The sequence below is a fragment of the Phascolarctos cinereus genome, unplaced genomic scaffold (assembly GCF_003287225.1).
Source record: "Phascolarctos cinereus isolate Bilbo 61053 unplaced genomic scaffold, phaCin_HiC Scaffold_726;HRSCAF=1367, whole genome shotgun sequence".
In the NCBI taxonomy this organism is placed as follows: Eukaryota; Metazoa; Chordata; class Mammalia; order Diprotodontia; family Phascolarctidae; genus Phascolarctos; species Phascolarctos cinereus.
The window spans coordinates 220,277,624-220,300,167 of record NW_027556098.1 but is presented as its reverse complement, the minus strand read 5'-3'; the positions used below and the strand labels follow the sequence as shown (position 1 = coordinate 220,300,167).

Here is a 22,544-nt window from a genome sequence, read left to right as displayed (position 1 = left end):
CAGGGCTGAATAAGTACTTTTTGATTGTACAAGTGAGTGAATGCATGAATCATGCCCACACGCCAGACTTCTACTACTTGGACACCTGGACCCAGTCTAGGATGAGAAAGAGAAGAGTATCTCCAAACATTTATTGGAAGCAATGAGTAGCTGCTTGAGAAAATACTATACCATGACAAATAATGCCTGATGAAATTTGCTGGAAGGAGTAAGAACTACAAAAAGAGAGGAACTCACCTCTTCTGGACTATAAATGGAGGTTCACGCATGTCTTTGAAAATAACTAGCATTTATATAGTGCTTTAAGGTTTGCAAAGTGATTTACAAATATCTCATTTTATCTTCACAACAACCCTGGGAGGTAGGACTGTTATTATCCCCATTTTACAGAGGAGAAATAAATCCTGAATCAAACGGTTTCCCTTTGGCGTCTAAGGGTTCTCTTTTTAGTTCTGTTTTGTTTTCTCTTCTCAACATTTTCTATCTCTAATTCTCTGTGTTGCTTGTGTTTGTTTGGGGACTTGGCTCCGGGTATTGATTTTCCTAGGTGTTCTGGGTGTCAGATCTTGAACTAGAGAAGTGAAAAGGCTTACAGAGTGAACTTGGCCCCTCATGTTGTGGGACTCTAAGAGTTTGTTTGTTTGTTTTTTTTGAAGCAATCCTCAGCATGAAGACCATTGTCCCCCAGGTCATTAGCTCCTGTCCCCTTTGTAAGTCATCAACAAGTCTTTCAACATACAAAGGGCAGGGAACCCACACTAAGGTCGATGGGACTAGCTGTTCCCTCCGTAGGCTGTTGTCAGATAGCTGCTTCGGACATCAATTCAGGAATGCTGCCCCCTTTAAAAGGAGCAGAGGACACTCTGGGGCTGGCAGTAGGAGGTGTCACACCATTCCTTTCAAATGGACCAGGAGAGAAGACACTTCTAGAAGTACATCGGTGCTCACTTACAGATGCCCACTGATACACAAGATACAACACAAAAGCCAAATGCAATGTTCTGGCCTTGGTCCTGAGTGCATGGGGCACGAAGAACAGCGTGGGCATTTGAACATTAGTCACAGCAAGTTGTAACACAGGCTGGTCTCCTTTGTGTCCTTGACAATAGTGAGGGAACCGTGGCCAGGGTTAGCCACAAAGAGGGTTTGGTCTGCAGATTTTACTGCCAACACTTCCTCATACCTCAAACATGCCTTTCTCCTCAAAATATGATTTTTAGCAACTTGTACCCACCCGCAGACTGAAAACACTCACATTGATCTGTGGAAAAGCAGCTTTAAAATCAAAAGACCTGGGTTTGGGTTTGGGTCTGAGCTCAACCTCAGTAGAAACATTTCACTGACTCTTGACATTACATTACTTCCAACTCTCTATTCCTAAATAGAATGAGAACATTATATTCAGAAAAGCAGGAAGTCACTAATAGTCTTTCACAGATTACAATAATTATAAAAAAAATCATTCTCAGTTTTACACACTAAGAGTGATTTGAAGCAAAATGAAATAGACATTTTCTTCCATAATTAGTTTTAGCTACAAAATGACTGGCCCTTTTCACAAACTCTTAATTCCCTTAGGGCAGAGACCATGCTTTAGTCCTCTTTCTGTTTCCTTCTCCCTCCACCCTTCATGACTGAGCATAGTCTGAGTGTACGTTTGTTGTTGATAAGTATCCAAATCTCTTCTCCTGTGACAATTTAGAAAACACCAATTTTGCCGTTAGGGGCAGTTGACATAGCACAGAGGATAGAGTACCAGGCCTGGAGTCAAGAAGACTCATCTTCCTCAGTTCAAATCTGGCCTCAGACACTTAACTAGCTGTGTGACCCAGGGGAAGTCACTTAACCCTGTTTGCCTCAGTTTCCTCATCTAAAGAATGAGCTGAATAAGGAAATGGCAAACAACTCCAGTATCTTTGACAAGAAAATCTCAAATGGTTGGACATGACTGAACAACAGCAATGCTGCATACATAATTCTACTTTCCTAATAGAGATTTAAATATAAAACCCTGGAGAAAGGATTAGATGGGCCTTGTAAAAAATGATTGAGTACTCCATTTTCCATTTCTTTTAACATCTTGAATGCAAGAAGAAGAAATGTGGATCCATTTAGGGTAAAGATAAGAAAGATCATGAACCATCTTCAAGGGGTAATCTCTACTGCTTGGGGAAAGGAGAATCATGTCTACATCACACTGGGTCCTTCCAGCTCCTTTCCCCTCCCCCATGCCTCATTGCTCCTCTTGCCCAGTATGTTAGTATAGGCAAAAATCAGGTTAAAAGGAACCTCAGAGTATTTGAAAGGTGAGGTCACAAAAAAGAATCATGCCATATTGAATGGTGGGTAGTGGGGGAATGTCAACCTGAAGAGAAGTAGCCCCATCATATTTACTTCCAGTAGCAATGTAACAGTGTAGTCAGAGAACTAGTAAGAAAGAGAGGGTGGGCCATAGTGTCAAATAGTGCAGAGAAGACCAGCAGCACTGGCAATTAGGACATCTCTGGTGATCTCCTAATGGTCAAACTAAAAAAGGCTCTATGGAGAAAGTTAGTTCCTCTTCTCCTTTCCCCTGTTCCCCTGCCCTTCTCTCTCTTTCGTTATTCTTGTTCACCGGGTCATGTTTACTTGCTAACCACAGCTGAACACAGCCCACTGAGTTAGTTCTGCGGGGAAATTACAATCTGCTTTTATCAAGTCTCTAACCACACCCAAATCTCTCATCTTTTCTCAAGTACTAACTACCTTTCCCTGAAATGGTCTCCCACATCATCCTACCCTAAGCCTCACCTTCTGAGGGGATTAGCTTTTAATATATTTATTTAAGGGGATTAATTGTGTACCCTGAATGGAAAGAAAAAGCCTCTATACAAAGAAACTATCAATGATAAACAAGACTCAGTCATGGAAACAAACCAGAACCTATCGGGTACCTCATGAAGTTTTACTTTAGGCTTGAAACATTTGTCTGACTTCATCTCACGTTAACAATGTCCATGAAGAGTCCAAGTAGCAACAAAGCTGCTCCATTGTGAAAGAGGCCAGCTATACAGTCACATAAAACATGTGTTGGAATGCTTGTACAAGTGGCTAATATTTCACAGGAAGAAAAATAAAACGAGGTAAAAGAGGACCCAAGGACATATGGGTTACTCTTAAACTGGAAGCAAGAGACTTGCAGGCAGGCATGAGAAGCATATGGGGAAATAGGACCCCTGTAGTAGTAAGAAGTCACAGATCCAGCCCATAGGTTATCACAGAACACTCCTAATGATTTTAGAGAGGGAATGGTTCAACCCTGTGAAAATGGTCGAGTTACAGTGTTGTAAGGAAAGTCAGTTTGTGGTTTCTATGAATAACTTTATACTACCAATTAGAAAGTCAACGTGATACACTGAATAAAGTGATGGACCTAGGTTTGGGAGACCTGGATTCAAATCCCACCTCTGATAAGTTATTGGCCCTGGGGCTATGGACATGACACTTTCCTCTGTGAGCTTCTGTTTTCTTCTCTGTAAAATACACTTTGTAGTACACACCTCATAGTGGGCGTGTGAGACTCAAATGAGAAAATAAAGCTGACGTGGTAGCTTCCTGTTTTATGAAATTCTTCTTGTAGGTACTAAGCACTGTTGTTTCCTTGCTGTTGAAGGGCCCTGCTGTAGTCATCCTCCAAATTGGTGCCCTGAAGCAAGGCTCAGATTGCCTCCTTCTAGTAGTGGCTTTGATACTACCTCAATTTTTACTCCAGAAAAGGTGTAGAAAACTCCCCCAGGGCAGTAGAGGAAAATGTAAAAATAAGGTAGTGTCTGTAGAAGAAAAAAGGAGAACCAAGATCTTTAGGGGTTTATTGTCATTACAACTTTAGAGAAGTACCAACATGCTAGTACTATGTAATTATAATTCCGTTATCCAAGCACTTAATATTTTTTGGAAGGCTAAATCCTTCTGTCTGTTGTCAATACCTAAGTGATTTGTTTTGTTTGGCTGAGTAATTATGAGTTAGATTTGTGTTTTAATTTTATTGGGGTCCTTTGTATTTTTCTGCATCTAGAAAATCCAACCACTCTACCACTTGTTGTTAACAAATTTAAAAAGAAAAAAAAAGTTATCTGTATCTACCTAGATATATGGTTTAGTGGCTTTGTATTTTTGCTAGTGGCAGCTAGGTGGTGCTCTTCCTGGAATCAGGAAGACCTGAGTTCAAATGTAGCCTCAGACACTTACTAGCTGTGTGACTCTGGATAAGTCACTTAACTGTATTTACCTCAGTTTCCTCATCTGTAAAATGAGCTGGAGAAGGAAATGGCAAACCATGTCAGTATCTTTGCCAAGAAAACTCCAAATGGTGTCATGAAGAGCCAAACATGACTGAAAAATGACTAAACAACAATTTTGGCCAGAAAGGAAATTCAGTGTAGTGAATAGAGAGGTTCCCTTAAAGGTAGGAAGATCTAGGGTCAGGTGCTCCATTGACACCTACATTCTACTCATGTCACAAGTCTCAGTGCTCTAGGCAAGTCCCTTGACAATAAGTTTCAGAGAAGGTGCCACCATCATTGGTAGGGGGCGTTTCCTTCCTTGGGAGTTCCAATGAAATTCATAGGTCCAGGTGTTCCTTTTTGTTGTGTTGCTGTTGTTGTTACCACTGCTACCATTCCTTCTGCACCAAAAATCAAATATGGGAAGGTAGTTTCAAACAAAATAATACTTCAATATTAAGAAATCTTGAAGACATATTAGGAACTTCAGGTCTATGGAGGTGTGAAGATTACTGTACAGAGGTCAGTATTGGTTCCAGTCTGTTAGAATCCAACCTGGTTAGAATCAATTCAATTATTTGGACAAATGAAAGTGGCTCAGCAAGGAAAATAAAAATAATTGGATAAGAATTTGATTTGGTCATACCCCTAATATTTGAACCCACACAAAAGACATCTATTTATGAATAATTTATACCAGGCTTTTATATCTAAGATAAGAGTTAGGGTTAGAAACAGAATTAGGTTTAGAGATAGGGTTAGAGAACAGCAAAATTGTGAAATAGGCAATATTTATCCTTGGCACCCTCAGTGTCTGTTTTTCATTTTCCTCTTCAATTGTGAAATAGGCAATGTTTATCTTTAGTGTTCTGGATGTCTTTTCATTCCCCCTTCCAAAGCACACCCTTCTATGCTTTCCCATCTCTCTCCACTCACCCCCACACCCCACCTCCATTCCATTTCAGGCACTGGTTGTTCTTAGGATTTCTCCACCCTGACCCTTATCAAATCCTACTGGAGAAGGGGATCTATGGTCAGTCATTTACTTAGTGTGAATTTCTCAGTAACTTCTTTCCACAGTGTCTTTTGCATATTGAGCTTTTTCTCTCCTTTATGGAATGAAGTTTTGTTAACTTTTAAAAGGATTTTAGGCAGGCAACAGATAGCAAGTAGGAGATTGTTTGGGGAATGAAGGTCTTTGTGTCATCCCTTCTAGTACATGTAACAGTCTGGAAAGAACTAAGATGTCAAAGGGCCCAGAATCTCAGTCCTATCACTGTGTGACTTTAGACAGGTTAACCCCAGTATCAGTTTCCTCATCTATAGTAGAAAGGGGTTAGAGTGTGCTCTTAAAGGTCTCTGGCTATAGGACTCTGATACCAGATATAAGTTTGACCCTCATTATTTTTACCTAATATCTTTAGGAAACTGATCAAGGCAGAGAACAGAATGAGAGATGGATTTTTGCATCAAGAATTAGAAAAACGTATTATTTTCACACTAATCAGTGATGAGTAATTTTTTAAAAATACATTTTGTAAAGAAACTAAGGGTTCTAGGAAAGTGGAAGAGTGTGCAAAAATATAGAGAAATGCAAGGGACCTACAAGAAAGCACTCTGTATAGAGTTTGTAGGTGTTTTGTAGCTAACACAAATTGCAGGGGGTGGGGAGTTCACAGGGAACCACATTTCACTCCTATCCCTTCAGATGTCAGTGTCTGTCCAAGTTTCTTCCATGGAGTAGTGTCGAATGGCAGAGAATCGGAGGGTGCCACCTGCTTTTTGATATGCCATTCTCTTCTGGGTTTTCCAAGAGTCATGTCTCAGTCAGGAACACCTTTGGTGTTCCTTTAGTGAGTGGTCTTGGGACTCCCTCTGATCTTGTCCTGAAACCTAAGGGAGAGAATGAAATATTAAGGCCCACCAAGAATTCCAAAACTACATCTTGATCAATTTTTTCATCTGCCTACTTTAACAAACATTTTTGAAAGACATAAAAAACTCTAAAAATAAATTAAAATAAATTTTAAAAAGAATAAAAGCATCATTATAGATCACCTTTCCTACATAATGATGATGATGATGTTAGCTAAGGTTTGTAAGGAGTTTTTCATACTTCTCTTTTTTCAGCAAAATTAATGATAAGATGCCCCAAATGTGAGTAAACTGAGAAAGAGAAAGAAGTCTAGAAACATGCAAATATGAACAATTCATCATTTAGAATGCCATTCAGGAATTTTTGTTAGGTCACCTCTTAAGAATTCTAAAAATAAATGTAGTAAAAATATTGTTCTCTTATGTGATGTGTAGCCCACAGTTGCTTGGCTTCCTTCACCCATCAGAAACATCTGAGTCATCAGTGAGTGTCACAACCAATATGACTCATGAATAAAAGAGCAGACCTGCAGTTTCAGAAGCAGGTCAGACACCCTGCTCTGAGCTGCCTTGGCCTCTTCCACTCCATCCCAGAGAGCAGCAACATTTGGTTTCTGTGGTCCACCCTTTCCTTCCATTTCTGGTCAAAAGAAGCCTGGAGTTAGTCAAGGAATAGCTAGCTTCCGCTAGCCAGCTCATCTTGAGATCAGGTAATTATTAACAACTGAGGGTCATTTCCCCCTCCCCCATAACTTTTTTTTTAAACACCCCCTCCAAATTTTCTTCTTTCTTATAGGAAAAAACTAAAAGTATCTCTCAAATTGCCATCAATCAGTGACATGATTGATGAAACAGTATATATGTATGTTGTATCTGGAAGAGCCCTTTTGTGGAGTCTATACAATTGTGATGCAGACAGGTATGCAAAGGAAGCACTCTAGCTCTGTCTTTACCCAAAATATTGACTATTATATTTATTATAACCAAGATTCTGTTCGTGGTTACAGAACATACTATATTCATAAATATCTTTTGCTTTTAACTGTTTATGCTGACAGAGTTCATTGGCAGGTATTTCACAATTAATGAGAAAATGAAAGCAAAAAAAAAATCAACCTTGGGATAGAATGAGGCACCCAGGTCATTGGCTCACTGAAATAACATATAGTATGGAAACGACTGGACAATAGCAACAATGTAACATGGGTCAGAGTTTTTGCTGAAGATCTGACTTTTCTACTGGTAGGACACACAAACTGACTTTCAGATGTCAAACTGGGCCCAGGAGGATGGGCAAAAATAAGAGGAAAAGGGGAAAACTAAAGGGAACTAGGGGTCAGAAATGCTTTCTAGAATGTAGAGGATGCATGACGTGTCTGTCTTTTTACTGCTCATTTTATTGTAGCCTCTCTTACCTTTATCAGAAGTTGTTCCACAGAGCTGGAAGATGCCAAGTCATATGCCTTTCACATGTGAAAGCTTGGTTAGGGTGAGAATTGTTTGCCATTTCACTGACCAAAATGATGCAGGACTTGGGACAGTAAGTTTCTTTCTAAAGTCTTGTGGTTTCAGTTTCTGAATCATTTGAATGTTCTGTAGAACCCTATGATTTATGGAAGAGGTAGTTTATGTCCCTACTGTATTTGCTTTCTGATATTTTCATGAACATTTAGGAACGTTTAGAGAAACTATTAGAAAAACATCGTGGAGTTGTACAAACAACTTTAAATTGGCTAGTAGGAAAGATACATACTAAAATGATATTTAAACCTTTATTTGAGTTTTTTAAGTTATCCTTTACTTGTCAAACAGACCTTGGGATCTATGGAGATTAATATCTATCATTCTGTCACATATTTCAAACAAGTGAAAGAGGGAATTTAAAAAAGAAACCTAACTTGGAAGCTACTTCATCATGCTGAAGTTGTCCTGAATTCAAGTGCCCTTTTTTTTGTTCAAGGATGTTTATAGTGGAAAGGAAAAAGCTCTTAATGTTGGAAGACAGTCTTTGGTATATCCACATAACATTAATTATCCTTCATATCCAAAGATTTATCAGAAACCTGAAATCATGGTAGTTAAGACATCCAAAATGTATAATCTTGTATTATTTGGAATTTTTATACAGAGATTCTAGTTGAATTTAAAAAAAAATAATCACCATTGTCTTCGATGGTTCCTTAAAATACAAATATTAGCCTGAAGATGGCCATTTTCTCCATGAAGAGGACACTAACTTACAGTGTGATTGTGGGCAAATCACTTAATTTCTCCAGGCCTCTTCTATAAAATGAAGGGTTTACATTAAGTGATATCTAAGGTCCTTTCCATCTCTAAAATTACAGAATTCTATGATTTGAAATCTTCCTTGATCATCCCAGTGAAAGTGATCTTTCCCTCCACTTTGTACTTCTTATAAAAGATTGCATCATTCTTCTTAATATAGATATATGCATGTCTTGTGCTCCCTACTAGACTGTAAGATCCCTGAGGGCAGAGTCTGGTTGTTTTGTTTTGCTTTTTTGGTTGTGGTTGCTCAACTTTGTATCTCTCATGGGAAATAGGTGGCACAGTGGATAAAGTGCAGGACCTAGAATCAGGAAGACCTCAATCCGAATCTAGCTTCAGATACTTACTAGCTATGTGACTCTGGGCAAGTCACTTAACCCTGTTTGCCTCAGTTTCCTCCTGTGGAAAATGACCTGGAGAAGGAAATGGGAAGAAACTCCAGTAACTTTGCCAAGAAAAACCCAAATGGGATGAGGAAGAGTCAGACATGACTGAAACACCTGAACAACTTTGCCTTTGCCCATACGGGTACTCAGTGAATATTTGTTTAATGAATGAATGGATAGATGATAAATTAAGTAATAAACAGCCAAAAAATTGTGTCAAAGCAAATCTATGAGAATATTGGTAATTGTAATTACAGGATATTAACATAAATTACAGTGAAAGGGAAAGTAGCGGGAAGAGTTGAGTCTGGTAGGCACATGGTCATAAAGCTACTTGAGGAGTCTATAATATGGGAGAAGCTGCTACCCAGCTCCTTTCACTTTTAGCAAGCTCTAATTCATGGTGTGTAGCACTTAGGTAATTTAAAGTTTATTGTGATCTAGAAAGATCTTTTTGTAGGCAATTCAGTCTCTTTTCTCCAGATTATTTGTAAGGGACATTGTCTTCCTCAGGCCCTTTTCATAAGGATCAGTTGATGATGAAAAGGGCAGAAAACATGGTTTTGTGTGTGTGTGTGTGTGTGTGTGTGTGTGTAAAAGAAGAGATTTATACTAATGTCTAAGGATATAATATATTGCCTCAATTATGGATGACCATTTGGATACCTATCATAAGTAGAAAAAGAAATTTATTTGCTACTGATTTATGTGCACATTAAACTTTTTCTTGTTCTATTCCCCCAGACCCGCAGCATACCTTTCTAGTCAATACAGTAAGTTTATAAGTAGCCAGTATAAAGTAATAATGTCAGAAAGTAATATTACAGAAGGGAACATAGAAGTCAATCCCATTAAATTCTGCAGTCCAGAATTGTGGATAAACAGGCCTGGATGGGGTAGAGACGGCATCCACATCAATGAGATTACTGATCTATTGGGGTAGGTCATTCAAATACTTCTCCAGAGTAGCAAGAGAAAGTAAAAAAAAAAAAAGAGACAACTGCCTTCTGATGTTTTCATTTGAGAGAAAATGTCACAAAATAATAAAATCACATTATGCATTCAATTCTACTCAACATTTATTAAATTCTTGTTCTGTGATGGAACAAAATTCAGGGAATATTTTGGAATAGGCAAAAAGGAACAAGGAAACACAAATAAAATATTTTGGATTTTTTTAGAAGGTTTGTTTCTTAAGGGCTAGTTAGCAAGAAATACTCTCTTTGATATACAGTCACATATAATAACCATTTCCTGCTCAATATTCCACACTGGGTGTCAACTGGTAGACAGTTTAGCTACTGATTCAACTCAGAGGAGAAGTTTATTTGATCAGACAAGCTGATATCAGTAAACTGAAGTTGTTTAAATTCTTGCCAGTATGATTTAATGCTTCTCAAAGGAATTTTGTACTAAGGAAATGCACTCTGTAAGTTTGAAGTTAGTAATATAAAAATCAAAGCCAGGAGGACTTAAGTGCAGAGCTCCTTCATTCTTACTTTCTTCAGGAGGAGACAATGAGACAGCAGGAGCAGCTTTTCATTTTCTTTTTATTAAATACATAAAAACAAAAGCAGCGAGTGAGTAGCAAGAAGTAAGAGCGAAGAATGATTTTAAATTCAAATCAAGACAGGGAACCACAGAAGAGACAATTAAAATAAGCAGAAGTAGATATAAACAGACAAGTAATCAGCATCACACATTCGGTAAGGCAAATGAAGGGGGAAATTGCCTTTCTTGGGGTTTTTCACGTTCTTAACAAGTGGCCTAGCACTCCATATAGTGAGGCTATAAATCTTTATAGCCTTGATTCAATGTTTCCATTCTCCCTTGTCTTCTGGCATCATTTTCCTCTGCTGTGCGTCCTTCTCTTCTGTAATATTCTAGCTGCGTGGTAATGAACAAGTTGCTCTCCACCTTTTTGTGACTCAGTACTCATCTGTAGAATAGGAATTACAGCCCCTTCATTGCCTACATTAATTTAATTCAATTCTGCAATATTTATCAAGCATGAGCTACATGTAGTCTAGGTGTCAGCTCATCCCTCCAAACATGAAGCTCAAGAATAATTTTCTCTTTTTAATTAAATTTTACTGTTTTCAATGGACAATTATTTTCTCTTATTCTTTTTTATCCTTGTAATGAATATACACAGTCAAGCAAAACAAAGACCAAGATATAATTCTCTATGTACTTCTCAAAAAATATCTCTGGCTCATTCCCCCATTTGGGGGAAAAAAAAAACTAGGAAGGTCCATACTGGCTTGTTTTTCTTTTTTTCCAAAAGGACCTCTAAGATTCTCTGCAAGCATGCAGGCTAACAAGAGCATCAAACATAGGAAAAGTTTTGTTTCTACAACAAAAAATAAAGTATTTTTATCATAGCCCAAAGAGAGATTTAAAAAAAAAATCTGTGCTTTCCCACAGAGACCTATTTCATACTACCAACTTAAATGTACCACTTTCTATAGACTGGGGTCACTACAGTGTCAACTTTCCCTGTTCCTGGACCTGTAAAATTTATATATCTCACAATAACAGTAAAGAAGAACTCTCTCTGTCTCTGTCTCTCTCTCCCTCTCTCTCTCTCTCTCTCTCATATGTGTGTTTGTTTTTCCGTATCATTTCTTGTTGCTTCTTTTTAAAAAATTTAATTCATTTATTTTTAGTTTTCAACGTTCACTTCCATAAGATTTTGAGTTTTTAATTTTCTCCCCCTCCCACTTCTTCCCCCCCCAACCCAAGACAGAATACAATCTGATATAGGCTCTACATATACCTTTATGTTAAGCATATTTTCCCATTAGTTATGATGTAAAGAATAATTAGAACTAACTGGAGGAACCATGAGAATGAAGCAATAAAACAAAACAACAAAGGAAAAGGAGAGCAAATAGTATGCTTCCATCTGCATTCAGACTCCATATTTCTTTCTCTGGATGTGGATAGCAATTTCCATCATGAATCTTTTGGAGATGTCTTAGATCCTTGCATTGCTGTGAAGAGCCAAGTCTATCAAAGTCAGTCATCCCATAATGTGGCTGTTACTGTGTACAATGTTCTCCTGGTTCTGCTCATTTCACTCTGCATCAGTTTGTCTTGTTGCTTCTTAATTATGTCTCCTCAACTGGTATTTTGTTTGGTGTTTCCCTGCTGTGCTAATGCTGTGACCAGTTCAGCTGCCTATGAGCATCTTCATTCTAGAGTTCTCATGGATGCAATAGCTCTCAGCACAGGGGTTTTCTCCAGGTCTCCCAGCATCTTGGCACCTCTGTTCTCTCTGCTGTTACTTCAGGATCTTCACAGTGTCCTCACTTCCATCTATACATGGTCCACTGATACAGAAGCACTCCTTCTCTGCATATGTGGATAGGGAATCCTCCATGCATGAGCAGAACTCAACTCATCTTGGTGTATGGCTACCAGTTTAAGATCTATCAATCCATTTCCCTCTCTCTCTGTCTCTCTGTCTCTGTCTCTGTCTGTCTGTCTGTCTCTGTCTCTGTCTCTGGAATATAATGGAAGTTGTCTGTTTAGTGTCAGGGGGCAGAACAAGGAGCCATGGGTGTAAGTTGCAAAGAAGAAGATTTAATCCCAATGTAAGGAAAAACTTCCTAACAATAAGTGTGATAGAAAAATGGAATTGGCTGCTTTAGGGGATTGTTATGTTAGCCCATCAGTACAGAGATTTTTAAGCTAAGTTTGGATAACCACTTGTTAGGTATATTGTAAAGATGTTTCTTTTTCTGATATGGGTTAGACTAGATGACCTGAGATCTGCTCAAACGCTCAGATCCTATGATTTCCAATTCTAGGATCACAGAATTTTAGAGCTGGAAGGGAACTTAGAAGACATCTTTGTTCCTGTTTTAACATGTGAAACATGATTAGTTTATTATAAAGTTTCAAGTAAAGTGCTATGTGAAGAAAGGTCATTCCTGACAAAGGACTTGGTGAGTAGCAGAGAGGGGAATAGGGAATAAACATTTATTAAGCACCTACTATGTGCCAGGCATTATGCTAGGCACCTTACAAACATTGTATAATTTGGTCATTGCAACCACCCTGTAAGGTAGCTACATTTGGTGAAGCTGTAATTTAAGTTGGGCTTTCGAAGATAAGTAAGAATTCAACAAATGGAGGGGATAAAGGGCAGCCTTTCCTTTCTTGGGCTTAGGGAACAATGTGGCCAAAGGTATAAGAACAGGAATATCTGTTCTTATATGGTACTGGAGCAGTCCAGTTTTGCTGTAGGAAGGTAGAAAAAGCTGGAAAGCACACTGAAGATGGATTACCAGTACAACCAGAAGGCATCATGAGACCATTAGGCAGAAAAAGAAACACCTGAAAAAATATAAGATGAAAGTGAGAAGATGAACTAGGAATGCAAATTCACTTCCCAATTTTATCTAGGCCCAACTCCACCTAATATGGAGTTCCACTTCTCCTGGAAGCTTTTAAAAAAAAGGCATTGCTTCTTCTTTACACACCCCCAACTTCTAAGTAACATCCCATTACTTACTTTGAGACATTTTCACTTCTTATTTTGAAATTGTTCTAATTGATAAGATCTGAACAGCAGACATCCCAATGAACCCATAAATACCAACACCCCCTCCTCAAAATACATTCTTCAAAAACAGTTAAGTGAAATGGGATTGTGTATATATCACTCCATCTCCCAACTCCATTCATTTTCACTATCTGTTCCCCATACCTGCAACCCTTTCCTTCCTCATCTCCATCTCTTGGCTTCCTTCAAGTCTCAGCTAAAGTCTCATCTTCTACAGGAAGCCTTTCCTAAGCCTTCTTACTGTGAATGCCTTCCTTCTGTTGATTTTTTTTTCCAATTGTAGATGGCTAACTTGTATATAGTCATTTGCATGTTTTCTCCCCCACTAGACTCTGGGCTCCTTGAGGACAAGGACTTTTTGTTTTTCTTTTTATCCCCAGGGTTTAACACTATGCTAGTGTAGGCACTTAATAAATGGAAGTATTTAATAAATGGCTTTTCACTGAATAACTAGTTTGTAGTTTATCATTTAGCAGAAAGGAAGTGCATTTGGCTTGGTATTATTATGATTTTTTTATCCATTTGACCTGCGTTCTGTATTATATTTCACCTAACCTAATCTGAGTTCTTAGTTTTAGGTTTGTCTTCATTTACATTATTATAGTCATTGTATGCCTTGTTCTTTTATTGCCACTTTCTTCACTTGGCATCACTTCAAAGAAGTCTTCCCACATTTCTCTGAATCCTGATCCTCATCCCTTTCAGGGCCATTATTCCATTATATTTGTATACTGCAATTTATCTAGCTGCTCTCCAACTGTTAGGTACTTGGCTTATTTCCCTCTCCTTGCAAACAGTATTGTACATGTTTCTTTTTGAATTCACAGACCCATTTCTTGCTTTTATTGACCCCTAAATAACTAGACAAAGAGCATGAACTAGTTAGTGGATTTTCTTACATAATTCCAAATTGCTTTCTAGAATAGTCAGATCAATTCACAGTTCCACCAACAGAGAATTAGTCTGACTTCCTATGGCTCCTCCAACATTGAATTTTTCCATCATCTTTCCATCTTTGCCCAATTTGACAGGTCTTCCATGATGCCTCAGAGTTATGTTAAATAGCATTTCTTATTATTTATGATTTTTAACCTTTTTTCCAGGTGATTGTTGATAGTTTATGTTTCTTCTTTTTGAAAACTCTGTATTCTATCATCTGATCATTTATCTATTAGGAAATGGCTTTCAATCATAAAGATATGTTTAAGGTAAAAATATTTTCCCAAGTCATGTAATTTCCTCTTATTTTAACTCCATTTTTATATCTGCAAAAAGCTTTGTAATTTCATATAATCAAAATTAACTATTATGTGCTTCAGGAATTTCTTCTGTTGGTAGAGATTTTCTTGGTTACACTTTCTAAGATTATGTTGTTCTTGTATCATGGATATATATGGATATTCATCCATGTCCATGTCATTTGAATTTTCAGTTTTATTGGCAATTGATCATATAATAGATTCTGGTCATTTCATTTCTGTCTGCTCATTAGTAAATACTCCACTTTAAAAAATTTTTACTTTCTTCTCTCTATTTTTAATTAAATTGGCTAATGGTTTGATCACTTTGTCATTCTGAACCAAAAAAACAAGTTTTTAGGTTTAGTAATTCAGTCATTTTTGTGTTCAATTTTCTTAGCTCTCTTTTGATTTTAAAATTTCCTTCTGTTAAGTTTGGCTTGGCATTACTACTTTGTCATTTTTCTAGAATTTTTTAAAAATGTATGCTTAATTTGTAACTCTTCTCTATTGCTCATTTTAAATATTGCTATTCAAAATATATCTATTCTTGAGGACTGATTTTTTTATAGTCTATAGATTTTAGCATGTTACAATTATCTTAATTATAATTGCTTTTCTTTGAATTATTCACTGATATACATATTATTTAAGATATATTTAGTCTCCATTCAGTTCAACATATTTTGTTAATATTTTTTATCAATTAAAGTTTTATTCAGTTACAGAATATAAAGGACATATTTATTATTTATCCCTGCCTGCATTTATTTTTAAGATTTTATGTTTTAATATGTTATGTGATCAAGTTTTGTAAAGGTATTAATGATTATGAAAATAAGTACAAACTCTGAAATTCCTATTCAGTAAATATCAGAGGTTTTTCAGATTTATTTTTTACTTTTCTGTTCAAATAGGTAATTTATTTCTTGTCTAAGTTTCTGTTAGATCTCTTAGGTCCTCCAGAAAGGAATACTAAATTCTCCTACAGTTATTGTCTTACTACCTAGGTTTTTTGCATATCAATTAGGTTTTCCTAGATGTAATAACTTAGCAATCAGATGGCTTTAAAACAAAACAATGACACACACTTTTATTCACCCCAAAAGGCTATACACACACACACACACACACACACACACACACACACACATATTTGCTATTGATATTGTTTCCATTTCTATTATACCTTTAATCATAATGTAGTTTTTCTTCTTTCATATTTCTTAATAATACATATTTTTATCATTATATTATCTGAAATCTTGTTTGCAACTTCTGTGATATTTAGCTAAAGCAAAATAAATTTTATCCTCACTCTTTACTTTAATTCTACATGTCTCTCTATGTTTTAAAAGTATTTTTATATGCATCTGTTGGCTTCTGTTTTCTAAGACAATTCTCAACTGTCTTCCATTTTGATGCTGAGTTCAGTCCATTAACACTCAAGGTTATCGTTGTTAAATTTGTTTTTATGGTATATAGCCTTTAGAGGGGGGAATAAAAGTGTGTGTCATTGTTTTGTTTTAAAGCCATCTGACCTAAAACTCTGCCCTCACACACAAGAAACACACACACACACAGATACTATTTTAACAGACATACTTTTTTTTTTACTTTCCTTGTCCTTTCCAAATAAAGTTACTTTCAGCAGAGCCACACTCCATTTTATATCTCTATTTGAATGACCATTATTGTGGCCCCATTCTGAGAAATACTAATTTACTTTTCTCCTCCTCCCAACTTTCTTTTTCTAGCATTTTGCTCCTATGTGATCCTCATCAGTAGTATTGACCTGTAAAATTCTTATCATTTGTTCTCACAGTGACCCTCAGACAAGGCACAACTTAGTGACAAGAGTTTTCACTAACTTTTACCATTCAAACAGTGCTTGTTTCCAGGTGGATTCTGCCTTACACTGGAAGTATTTTTTTCAGTATTTGAAGTACCATATTATCAATAGAAATTGCCAACAAGCATACGTATTCAGTTTTTAAACATTTTTAAAGTTTTTTTTCATAATGGCTAGCATCATTTTGCCAAGATTTTATTTGAACTTTGAGCTGCTTAAAAACAAACAAGCAAACAAGCTTTAAAGCATGCATCATTTTCCTTTATTATAGGGGAAAAGGAGTCTCCCTGTTGGCCAAAAGAAAAAAAGAAATGATCCTCTGGATGTTAGCCTTTCTAATCATATTCTGTTTATTGTGGAATTGCAAAGGACTTCTAAGGATTGCTGACATTGATGATAAGTATATCTTCATCACTGGGTGTGACACAGGCTTTGGAAACTTGGCAGCAAAAACTTTTGATAAAAAAGGATTTCGTGTTCTTGCCGCTTGTTTGACGGAATCTGGATCCAGAGCTCTAAAGGCAGCAACTTCTGGAAAGCTTCAAACTGTGCTATTGGATGTGACTGACCCAGACAATGTGAAAAGGACAGCTCAGTGGGTGAAAGATGAGGTTGGGGAAAAAGGTGAGTGAGATGAGGTATTACTTTAAGCAAATTAAATATTCCTTCATTTTAACTAGCCATGCAAATAAATTCTGAATATGCATGTCTGTCTCGGTACCCCCATCTGTTTGGTATATCCCACCAGAGCAGGGGTTTTTAAGCTTTTGTGTGTGTGTCATGGATTTTTTGGCAGTCTGGAGAAGGCCATGGAATGATTCCTTCTCAGAATAATATTTTTGAACACATAAAAGAAAAAGCATAGGATTACAAAACAAATAAGTTATAACTTGAGACAGTTATTAAATTTTTTAAAAAAACAAGTTATAGACCCGCAGATTAAGAAATCTTAACTACATATAGTGACATTTCTAGGCTCTACTTCATACCTGCACAACCTGTGGCCCACCAAAGGATTTCTGGTGGCTCAAGAAAACTATAGAGGATGTTTTCCTCTACATTTTTTATGGGCCACCCAAAATCTTTTGGCGTGCTGTAAGCAGCCAAGCCATAAGTCGCCCTTGGGCTGCAGGTTGTGCAGAACTGCTCTATCTGAATGATGGATCCACCTGACATTATTCTTTCTTATACTAAGCAAGTCTAGAATCATAGGGATGACAATGACCATTCTTGCATATACAAAAAACAACTCCTGACTGGTCCTAGGTAACGTTCTACTCTCCTTGTACTCTCCCCCAAAATGAACTGTGGACATGGTGTTCATTCTGCCATGTTGAAGCTCAATACCTCCCCAGTCAGAAAACTGGTCATGAAGTTCATAGCCTTATCTGAACACATGGGGCATCGATGAGAGATAGTACCAGGAACTTCTGGATTTTCTAGAGCTTCAATGATCACAAGTCTGATGAAATAATAACGGAACCCTGATATATATATATATATATATATATATATATATATATTTGTCACCCAATTTTACAAAAACTGCTATTTCCTAGAAAGTGAGATGGTTTTTAAAGCCTTGAATGGAGTTTTAAATATTCCCAGGTACCACTTTTTTTCCTAAGAAAATCAATCATGGTTTATGATTTTCTATCATTGATTTATCATAAAGTCAGGATTTTAAGTTTCCAGAGACTTTTTTAGGTTTAGACACGTTCCACATCTGTACGGTGATTTTGGAAATACCTAATGTTTTGTATTATGTAGATAATCCATCTGGACAAATGATTTTTAAAATTTTCAGTGCCGCTGGTAAGTCAATAAACATTTCATCAAATGCCTACTATTTGCCAGATATAATGCTGGTACTGGGGATACGAGAAGAGGCAAAAGATAGTCCCTGCTCTCAAGTAGCTCATAATCACTTTTTCTTGAATGTTGTAACATGATAAACAGAGTATTTGAGTGTAGCCTTACTCCTACCTTGCAAAAGCTGAGATGCAAAGTGATATAGTCAGAAAGATACTGAACTAGGAGCCCAAAAACCTGAATCTGAGTTTCAGAAGACTCAGGTGAAGACACTTAAGCAAGTCAGTCATTAAGCATTTATTAAGCACCTACTATGTGTCAGGAACTGTGCTAAGACCTGCGGATAAAAAAAAAAAAAGCTCCTTGAGGACAGGGAGCTCACATTCAAAAGAATACAGCATGTAAATAATTATTGACATACAAGATGTGGGTTGTTGTTCAGTCTTATCAGTCTTACCCGACTCTTTGAGACTCCATTTAAGGCTTTCTTGGCAAAGATACCAGAGCGATTTGCCATTTCCTTCTCCAACTCATTTTACAGATGAAGAAACTGAGGCAAATAGGTGTAAGAGACGTGTCCAAGGTCATACAGCTAGTAAGCATCTCAGGCTAGATTTGAACTCAGGTCTTTCTGACTCCAGGCCTGGCACTCTATCCACTGTGCCACCTAACTGCCCCCATACAAGATACATGCAGAGTAAATGCATAGTAATTTCACAGGGGAAAGCACTACTAGCTGAGGAAACCAAATAATGCCTTCTAGAAGATGTGGGACTAAGTTAGGTTTTGGAGGAAGCCAATTAATCTAACATGTGGAGGTAAGGAAGGAGAGTATTCCATGCTTGTGGGAATAGCCAGAGCAATGGTGAGATGGGAGATGGGAGATGGGAGATGGAGTAACATGTGAGAAGTACAGCAAATATGCCACTTCAGCTAAATTAAAGTGTAAGGGAATGAAGTGTAAGAAGACCTGAAATGGAGGAAAGGACAAGATTATGAAGAGCTTTAAATGCCTAACAGAGGACTGCATATGTGATAATATGGGTAGAAGTAACCATTGTAATTTAGTCTTTAAAAAAATTTTTCTAATGTTTTCATTTAAAGTTCTGATTCCAGATTCTATCCCTTCCTCCCTCCCTCTCCCTGGGATGGTAAGCAGATATACGTTATACATGTGCAATTATGCAAAACATTTCCATATTAGTCATTTTGTACAAGACCGGAATAAAAGGGAGAAAGAAAGAAAGAAAGAAAGAAAGAAAGAAAGAAAGAAAGAAAGAAAGAAAGAAAGAAAGAAAGAAAGAAAGAAAGAAAGAAAGAAAGAAAGAAAGAAAGAAAGAAAGGAAGAAAGGAAGAAAGGAAGGAAGGAAGGAAGGAAGGAAGGAAGGAAGGAAGGAAGGAAGGAAGGAAGGAAGGAAGGAAGAAAGGAAGAAAGAAAGAAAGAAAGAAAGAAAGAAAGAAAGAAAGAAAGAAAGAAAGAAAGAAAGAAAGATTAAGAAAGTGAAAAATACCATGCTTCAGTTTATATTCAATCAACAATTCTTTCTTCAGAGGCGGATAGTATGCTTCATCATTAGTCCTTTAGAATTGTCTTAGATCATTGTATTGCTGAGAATAGCTAAGTCATTCTTCATCTGACAATATTGCTATTATTGTGTACAACATTCTCCTGATGCATCAGTTCATGTAAGTCTTTTCAGGCTTTTTTGAAATAATCCTGTTTGTCATTTCTTACAGCACTATAAGATTCCATTGCAATCATATATCACAGCTTGCTTATTCATTCCCCAATTGATGTGCATCCCTTTGATTTCCAATTCTTAGCCACCAGAAAAGGAGCTTTTATAAATATTTTTGTACAAATAGGTCCTTTTCCATTTTTTGGATGTCTTTGGGATATAAACCTAGCAGTGGTATTGCTGGATAAAAGAGTATGCACAGGTTTTACAACCCATAGTTCCAAATTGTTCTCCAGAATGGTTGGGTCAGTTCACAATTCCACCAACAGTGCATTAGTGTCCCAGTTTTCCCACATCCCCTCCAACATCTAACATTTTCCTTTTTTGTCATATTAAGCCACTCTGATAGGTGTGAGGTGGTAGCTCAGGGTTGTTTTAATTTGCATTTTTCTAATCAATAGTGATTTAGAGCGTTTTTTCATATGACTATAGATAGCTTTGATTTTTTTGTCTGAAAACTGCCTGTTCATATCGTTTGACCATTTATCAATTGGGGAATGACTTGTATTTTTATAAATCTCACTGTTTTCTATATATCTGAGAAATGAGGTCTTTATCAAAGATACTTATTGCAAAATATTTTCCTAGTTTTCTTCTTTCCATGTAATTTTGGTTGCATTGGTTTTGTTGCACAAAAACTTTTTAATTTGATATAATTAAAATTATCTATTTCACATTTTGTAATGCTTTCCCTATCTCCTTTAATCCTAAATTCTTCCCTTATCCATAAATCTGACAGATAAACTATTCCATTATTTCTTAATTTGCTTATGGTATCACCCTATACATGTAAAAATCTTGTACCCATTTTGACCTTATATTGGTATACCATTTGAGATGTTGGTCTATACCTAGTTTCTGCCATATTGTTTTCCAGTTTTCCCAGTAGTTTTTGATAAAAAATGGGATTTTGTTCCAAAAGCTTGTATCTTTGGGTTTATCGTATACTAGATTACTATGGTCATTTACTATAATGTAATTTGTACCTAATCTATCACATTGATCCACCACTCTATTTCTTAACCAGTACCAGATTGTTTTGATAATTACCACTTTATAATATAGTTTGAGATCTAGACCACCTTCTTTTGCTTTTTTTTCATTGATTCCTTTGATGTCCTTGAACTGTTGTTCTTCCAGATGAATTTTGTTGTTATTTTCTTCTAGCTCTATAAAATGATTTTTTTGGTAGTTTGATTGATATGACACTGAATAAATTGATTAATTTAGGTAAATTGTCATTTTTATTATATTGGCTCAGCTTACCCATGAGCAATTAATATTTTTCCAGTTGTTCAGATATGACTTAATTTGTGTGAAAAGTGTTTTATAGTTGTGTTCATATAGATCCTGGGTTTGTCTTGGTAAGTAGGCCCCCAAATATCTTACATTGTCCACAGTTATTTTAAATGGAATTTCTCTTTCTATCTCTTGTTGGATTTTGTTGATAATATATAGAAATATCGATAATTTATGTGGATTTATTTTGCATCTTGCAACTTTGCTAAAGTTGTTAATAATTTTAAGTAGTTTTTTTAGTTGATTCTCTAAGATTTTCTAAGTATAACATCATGTCACCTGCAAAGAGTGATAATCTCATTCTTCGTTGCCTGTTCTAATTCCTTTGATTTCTTTTTCTCTTCTTATTGGTATAGCTAACATTTCTAGTACAATATTAAATAATAAAGGTGATAATGGGCATTCTTACTTCACTCCTGATTGTATTGGGAAGGTGTCTAACTTATTCCCATTACAGATAATGCTTGCTGGTGGTTTTAGATAAATATTACTTATTTTAAGTTAAGCTCGTTTATTCCTATGCTCTCTAGTGTTTTTAATAGGATAGGGTGCAGTATTTTGTCAAAGGCTTTTTCTGTATCTATTGAGATAGTAATATGATTTCTGTTGGTTTTGTTACTGATATGGCAATTATGCTAATAGTTTTCCTATTGAAAACCAGCCCTGCGTTTCTGGTATAAATCCCACCTGGTCATAGTGTATTATCTTTGTGATATATAGCTGTAATCTCCTTGCTAGTATTTTATTTAAAACTTTTGCATCAATATTCATTAGAGAAATTGGTCTATAGTTTTCTTTCTCTGTTTTGGCTCTTCCTGGTTTGGGTGCCAGCACATTATTTGTGTCTTAAGAGGAATTTGGTAGGACTCCTTCTTTGTCTATTTTCCCAAATAGTTTATATAACATTGGGATTAGTTGTTCTTTAAATGTTTGGTAAATTTAGCTTGTGAATCCATCTGGTTCTAGGAATTTTTTCTTAGGAAGCTCATTGATGGCTTGTTCAATTTCTTTTGGTAAGGTTGGGATATTTAAATATTTTATTTCTTCTTTTGTTAATCCAGGTAATTTATATTTTTGTAGATATTTGTCCATTTCATTTAGATTGTCAAATTTATTGGCAGGTACTTGGGCAAAATAGCTCCCAATTGTTTTAATTTCCTTTTCATTGGTGGTGAGTTCACCCCTTTCATTTTTGATGCTAGTAATTTGGTTTTCTTCT

General features: G+C 36.4%; 1 protein-coding gene across 1 annotated transcript in view; it reads left to right on the top strand.

Annotated features, from left to right (window-relative positions):
• Positions 1-6,671: 6,671 nt before the first annotated feature.
• Positions 6,672-22,544, top strand: part of DHRS9 (dehydrogenase/reductase 9) — a 32,305-nt gene continuing 16,432 nt past the window's right edge. Inside the window, exons 1-2 of the mRNA XM_020990914.2 lie at positions 6,672-6,847; positions 16,747-17,099. Coding sequence (XP_020846573.1) covers positions 16,787-17,099 — 313 coding nt within the window. The 5' untranslated portion in view covers positions 6,672-6,847; positions 16,747-16,786. The remainder of the gene's footprint in view (positions 6,848-16,746; positions 17,100-22,544) is intronic.